Here is a 7,447-nt window from a genome sequence, read left to right as displayed (position 1 = left end):
AACGGATTACAGTCGATAACCGAGGGCCCACTGTAAAAGTTATCATTTATTTTTCTATTAAATAATTTTCATCTTCTCTGAATACTTTTTTTCTGCTCTCTGACATATAAACAGCATTTTCCATTCCCAGTACACTTGCTTACAGACATGTCCTTCAACATAGGAGAGCATTGGTAGCACTTGACAGTTTTAGTATAAGACAGGTGAGCCAGTAGACAGGTCACTCCTGGGTTGAGCACCTCCCTGCCACCACCTTCCCCTTACCCTAGAGATTCCCTCAACTCTAGCTTCCTTTCACAAACCTTTCTAGAAGTGAGTTGCTAGAGGCTGGTTTCCCTAATGCTGAGTAACCAGTTGCACATTTTTATTTACACAGTTGAGTTTGCAGGCTAAGAGCTGTTATCCTACCTCAGCTCATTCAAGGTCAATACCTATACATATAATGTATACTAACATCTCTTGGGATGTGATCTACAACAATCGGCTAGGTGACTAGGGACAACAGGTGTAAGGACACATGCCCAACATTTTCCAGTTGTGCCGGGGATCAAACCACTGACCCTTAGTATGTGAGCTGATGCCACTACCAGCTGAGCCATGGAATGCCACTACAATCGTACAACCTATATATATTTCATCCTCTTGCTGAAACATAGGAGAGGCAGGTGTTGCAGTAGCAGGCCCCCATGTACTACCACATCCAGTTAACCCTCTAGCTTTGATGGCAGCAGTTAACCCAGACCACCAGACCGGTTTCCTGGGCACCTTATTTCACTCGGGTTGCAGGTGCTTAGCCACTGCTAGTAACCACTAGGTAAACCACTTGAATTGGCAAGCCATCTAGGTGCATAAGCCGCAGTAACATATCCCCTCCTCCTGGAGTGCCCTCAGGCAGGTCTGTTCCTGAGTACAGCTTCCTCAGCTTACCTAAGGAAGCTGTACTCAAAATGTAGATATACGTGAGGGACCCTGGCATCAATAACGTAGGCCTATGTAAAAGGCCACTGAAAGGATTATTTATGCTGGTCAGGTTTTCTAAATGTTGTGTAATAGTATTGTCATCACATTTTTTCAGGCATTTATATCCAAAATGCATTATGCTAATTTTTTCCTTGTTTTCAAACAGCCAAGCAGTGCAAGCAGGCAACACCCTGTACATCTCAGGTCAGCTTGGAATGAACCCAGAGACTTTGAACCTAGTTAGTGAGGATGTTGTTGCACAGACTGAAACAGCCTTAACCAACATGGGTTACATTCTTGAGGCAGCAGGATGTACTTACAAGAATGGTAAGCTGCTACTCTTGATCTGAGCAGAGGAGCTAGAAATTTTATTGATTAAACCAAATATACTTTAATACATTTCCTTCTATTGATTTAACAAATTGCAATCAAAATATTTAACAGATTATAGTTTACTAAAATTATAATGCCAGTATTTTCAGTTATACCTCAGTAATAGACAACAGCACATAGCCCCTATCAATAAATGTATAAGTGTCATCCAAGGTAGCAATATTCATTTTTTCATCTATATCAGTGATGTACTTTATGCCATCCAACCTTCTTACTGTTCATACCACTTACATCTTCTCCCACTCAAACCTGGCTATACTACTTAGTAACACTGTAAACAGCGAGCTACATAAAATATCAAACCAGATGACAACCATCAAACTTACTCTCAATATAGACAGAACCTACTTCATGCTTTTTGGAAACAGAGCATTAAATATCCAGCTAAACATATCAATAAATGGTTCACCCATTACAAGACGCACTGAGGGCAAATTTCTAGGTCTACACTTTGACTTTAAGATTAAATTTCAGACTCGCATCCAGCATATAACTAAGAAAGTTTTCAAAGCAGTAGGTATCCTTTCCAAGATACGATACTATGTACCCCAAAGGGCGCTCCTTACTTTATATCTTTCTCTAATATACCCTTACCTCACCTATGGTATTTGTGCTTGGAGATCTACCACAACCAGTCACCTTAAACCTTTAACCCTTTGAGGGTTTCGGCCGTACTAGTACGGCTTACGACCCAGGGTTTTTGACGTACTAGTACGCCTAAATTCTAGCGCCCTCAAATCTAGTGGGAGAAAGCTGGTAGGCCTACATATGAAAGAATGGGTCTATGTGGTCAGTATGCGCAGTATAAAAAAAATCCTGCAGCACACAGTGCATAATGAGAAAAAAAAAAAAAACTTTAACCGTTACAGCGACTTTGCACTGTATTTTCGCATGGTATTTATTGTTGTATTCTAGTTTTCTTGGTCTCATTTTATAGAATGGAAGACATACTACAGAAATAGAGATGATTTTGACTGGTTTTACAATGAAAAGTACCTTGAAATTGAGCTCAAAGTAGCAGAAATGTTCGATTTTTACCAAAGTTCAAAAGTAAACAAATCATGCTATGTGTCCAATACACATCAACTGGTGAGTCTAGTATTCTTTCGCAAGTGCATCAATATTATTTATACCATTTTTTACACTAATGCAGTAGTCTGCATAACAGTAAATCTTCTATATTTTATGAGAATAAAAATTCAAAGTGGAAAGCAAAAGAATGCAAGAGAGGCCTTGAGACGTGACTAATGAACAGAGGAAATGTCATTTTAGTGCCAGGAATGTCTTTCTTGTTTATTCTGGACCCTATTCAGAAATTGGCATCTTTTGAAATTTGTGTGAAATTGGCAAAATTACTAAATTCTGACCACTGTACTGGATAGTTGAAATTGATAAATGGGTGGTTTCTTGCACTCATTCGATAGAAAAAAATGGAGTTCTAGTGAAATATCCATGTTTTTTGTTGACTAGTACAGTGGAATTGGCTGAAAATGGGGCTCAAAGTGGGCAAAATCGCCAATGCGTAAATATCACCGAGACCACTAACTTTGCAAGAGCATAATTCCGTAAGTTTTCCATCAAATTTCAAACTTTTGGTGTCATTATGATAGGGAAAAGATTCTCTATCTTTTCATAAGAGAATTTTTTTTTTTTTTTTTTAAATTTGGCCAACCCTGAGAACAAGTCTCGGAGAGGGCCTGTCGACCCTCAAAGGGTTAGTAACCCAACATAAAGTGCCGGTGCAGATGATTACAAACTCCAGCTCCAGACAACACATCCCACCACTCTTCAAAAGCTTGAACCTACTTAATATATGAAATATACACATTTATTACTGTGCCTACTATATATACAGAACATTAAACTCCAATATCAACCCACCACTCAAACTTCTAGACAGCTTCAGCAGAACACAGGCACAACATGAGACTCAAAACAGTTTTTGACATCCCTTGTGTCCGTCTCACACTATGCAAAAGTGCAATGCACATAAATGACCCGAAGATCTGGAACTCTTTATCTGAAACAGCAAGAGGTCCCCTGTCCACAAATCAGTTTAGGACTATACTCAAAAATCATCTCTCTCAATAACAACCATACCCACAGTATGCTAAACTAACCCAATTTAAAGCAACTCTCCCAAATATTTTATTATCCTTTAACTATTAAGCCATTATTACAAACTTAACAATGTATGTTTGTATCATTAATTGTACTACCTCATATTAATAATATAGTAAAATATTGAATACATATTTGTATTCTACCACTCTTCACCTGTCTAAACTTAAGTAGTCTATAAGCATTAGGTTAAGTCTGCTCAAAATGCCTCAGCTTTGTACCAATCAGATTATGAAATGTAACACACATTGTAACCTTAGCAAAGAAATATAATTTTATTATTATTATTATTATTATTAGTCTCAGACCCCTCAACAATAAGCATCAGTGTTAACGATGAGCGTAAAAAAATCTACAGCTGGATGATTACCAGTAAACTCACTTAATATTGAAAAAAATATTCTACAGAATTTTTGGAACACCATGACTCGAATTAAGTGTTAGAATTAATAAAACTGAAGTAGAAAGAAAAGTGGGAAAATTATTAGTTTAACTCTCACTGTGCATCACATAGAACTGTCATTGAGGCCAGGGTATGTAGATGAATGGTTCAGAGGACTGACAAGGGTACCAGATGTAGTTCTATGTTATGAGATCAGCTTACTCAGATAAGCACTGTATGGCCCTTGTGGTTTAGCGCTTCTTTTTTGATAATAATAATACTCAGATAAGCTGTGAACAGTTAATTTTGGCCTAGGTATAAGAGAATGGGTCTGTGTGGTGAGTGTGCACCATGCGCATGAGTGAGGCCATGCACTTGCTTATTTCAAATCTTACCTTACTAATAGGTATCAGTATGTCACCATTAAAGACACAGCATCAACAACACGGCCACTTGATACTGGAGTTCCGCAGGGAAGTGTCCTTGGTCCCCTGCTCTTCCTCATATACATCAATGATCTTCCAAACGTATCCCAACACCTGAAACCCATTCTCTTTGCTGACGACACGACTTATGCCATCTCTCACCCTGATCTTGCCACCCTCAACACCATCGTTAACAAGGAGCTGATCAAAATATCGACTTGGATGACAGCCAATAAACTTACGCTTAACACTGACAAAACCTACTATATTATGTTTGGTAGCAGAGCAGGAGATGCACAAATTAACATTAAGATCGACAACACTCTAATTACCAGACATAATGAGGGCAAATTCCTAGGCCTATACCTTGACAACAACCTGAATTTCAGCACCCATATCCAACACATAACCAAAAAAGTATCCAAAACGGTTGGAATCCTCCCCAAGATACGATAATACGTGCCGCAAAATGCCCTTCTCACACTATACCACTCACTTATTTATCCATACCTCACCTATGCTATTTGTGCTTGGGGATCAACTGCAGCAACACACCTAAAGCCAATAATAACCCAACAAAAAGCTGCAGTAAGAATAATCACTAAATCCCATCCCTGGCAACACACTCCCCCACTCTTCATAGATCTAAACTTACTCCCTGTTCAGTACATCCACACTTACTAGTGTGCAATCTACATCTACAGGACCTTAAACTCCAATATCAACCTTGACCTAAAATGCTTTCTTGATAGTTGTGACAGAACCCACAGGCATAACACCAGACACAAACATCTCTACGACATTCCCCGTGTCCGACTAAACCTTTACAAAAATTCAGTGTATGTCAAAGGCCCTAAAATCTGGAACACCCTACATGAGAACTCTAGAACTGCAGACACATTCATCACCTTCAAAACTACCATTAGAAAACATCTTATCTCCCTGATACACCCCGTCAACTAACTACACAAATACCACCTGGTGGTTCACACTTACACTCACTCACCCATTTGACCATAAACAGAAATATTAATCTCAATCTTAAAATAATGAATCCTGTGATACTCCAATACTGAAACTATGTACTGTGCCAAAACAAAAGCATTCACATTGCTAAACTCACAAACTGGTATTTAGTCACTTAGCCATAATACCAACTTACCTCATAATTTGTAATATTTTAAAATTAAGACTTAAACTAAGTCTGCCCGAAATGCCTAGCCATGCTAGGTGTTCTAGTGGTACACTCTGTAATCATTATTTTACTACATGTAAACCACACAATAACCAAATTCTGTAAACTCAGCATTGTAATCCTTATAGAGAATAAACTTTGAATTTGAATATTAAAAAAGACTGTCCCACCTGGTATATGATGGGGGGGAAAAAAAACAGTGATTTTGCAGTGTTTTTGCAGATTGTTTTTTTTTTTTTTTTTTTTTTTTATGTTTCTTGGTAACATTTAATAGATTGAAAGACATATTACTGGAAGTAGCTTGAAATTGAAGTCAAAGTAGTGGAAATATTCAGTTTTTGCTGATATGCCCATCTATTTTATGTTTTTTAGTAAGTCTGATTCCATTATTGGGATGCTGTACACCATGACCAATCATTTCTGGTTATATTTTATTATCTGAGAAATAGAGTAAATCTTTAATTTTTGTGTAAATAAAAATTCAAAATGGAAAAAAAGTGTAATATAGGAGAGGCCGGGTGTCATGACTAATGAACAGAGGAAATGTTTTAGTCCCAGGAATGTTTCTTATTGACTTTTTTTTTTCTTTTTGTGAAATTGGTCAAATAACCGAATTCTGATCACTTTATATGGTACAGTTGAAATAGTTGAATGGGCAGTTTGTTGCGCTCATTCAATAGAATGGAAGGCATACTAATGAAGTAGCTAAGAATATGGTTGGTTGAAACAATAGCAATGACTTCAAATAGGGCTCAGTGAAATCATCAGTATGTAAATTGCTCCAAGACTGCTAAGCTTGTTCCTGCATAATTTTTAGGATTTAAGATGCTGTTGGAGTATGAGTGAGGTAAGTCAGATAGGATTCAAGGAAATTGCATAGTTGGACTTTAGTTGTGGGTGTGAGGAGGAAGGGTTGGAAATGTTGCAGTTGGAAGGTCATTTAAATTGTGGTGTTCACACACTTCTGGCACAACAACTATTGCACATATTTTTTTTTATCTGTTTAGGTGCAGTTTGAGCTAGCCTGCCAGGTACTGTTGGAAGTAGATAACTGATTACTGGATAATTGATGAGCTGTGCATTTGTGAGCACGTGCATGTTTTTACTCATTCAGCTCGCGTACCATTGTTACACTTCACTGTTTAGCATTTCACTTCATACTTCTTTGTTTCAGTTGTAAAGACAACAGTGCTGTTAGCAGACATCAATGACTTTGCCAAAGTCAATGAAGTGTATTCACAGTGTAAGTACATATATATATATATATATGACATTTTTCTTGTATCTTATTATTTTTCAGTATAAAATCAAATGTGCCTTAACCATCTAGTTTTTAGAGTGCTCTTTTTTCCTCATACCCTTCCTCCCTCCTCATCTCCCTCCCCTCTCACAAATTTGCAGATGTTTCGAACATAACCCTATTTTTTTGCACATGTTCTTCATGTCATTTAGTGCTATTTTAGATTAGATGCTGATTTTTCAGGAACATAATCTAACTTAAGTTGATGGTTTAGTGTACTAGAATGGTATCCATGAGAAGGTGGTGTTATAAGTGGTACAAATCTTATACTAACAAATTAAACTCTGAAGACAAAATACAGTGGACCCTTGCCTAACGAACGCATCGCATAACGTTAAATCCGCCTAACAAAGTGTTTGAGTGTAAAAATTTTGGCCCGCTTAACGATAAAAAAACTCGCCCAGCGTGATTCCTCCCAAACCTGTCTGTCCAGCCTGAGCGCCTCAGCTGCTTTGCTGTCATTGTTTACAAGCCAGGGTGGCCAGTTGCATGCATACATTCGATACATTTTGTATTATTCCATTGTTTATAGTGCTTGTAACTGCTAAATAAGCCACTATGGGCCCAAAGAAAGCTTCTAGTGCCAGCCCTGTGGTAAAAAGGGTGAGAAATACTATCGTACCGCAGTCAGGTGTTGCTGCACCGCAGTCAGGTGTTGCTGCACCGCAGTC

General features: G+C 38.0%; 1 protein-coding gene across 1 annotated transcript in view; it reads left to right on the top strand.

Annotated features, from left to right (window-relative positions):
* Window positions 1–1,126: 1,126 nt before the first annotated feature.
* The window catches only part of LOC128688559 (reactive intermediate imine deaminase A homolog UK114), a gene marked incomplete at its 5' end in the record, with an annotated part of 48,931 nt that continues 42,610 nt past the window's right edge, over window positions 1,127–7,447 (top strand). Inside the window, 2 exon segments of the mRNA XM_070084664.1 lie at window positions 1,127–1,287; window positions 6,651–6,719. Of these exon segments, the coding sequence (XP_069940765.1) occupies window positions 1,127–1,287; window positions 6,651–6,719 (230 nt within the window).

The sequence above is a fragment of the Cherax quadricarinatus genome, chromosome 13, assembly GCF_038502225.1.
Source record: "Cherax quadricarinatus isolate ZL_2023a chromosome 13, ASM3850222v1, whole genome shotgun sequence".
NCBI lineage: Eukaryota > Metazoa > Arthropoda > Malacostraca > Decapoda > Parastacidae > Cherax > Cherax quadricarinatus.
The sequence above is the reverse complement of the archived record's forward strand: the minus strand, read 5'-3'. Positions and strand labels throughout refer to the sequence as shown.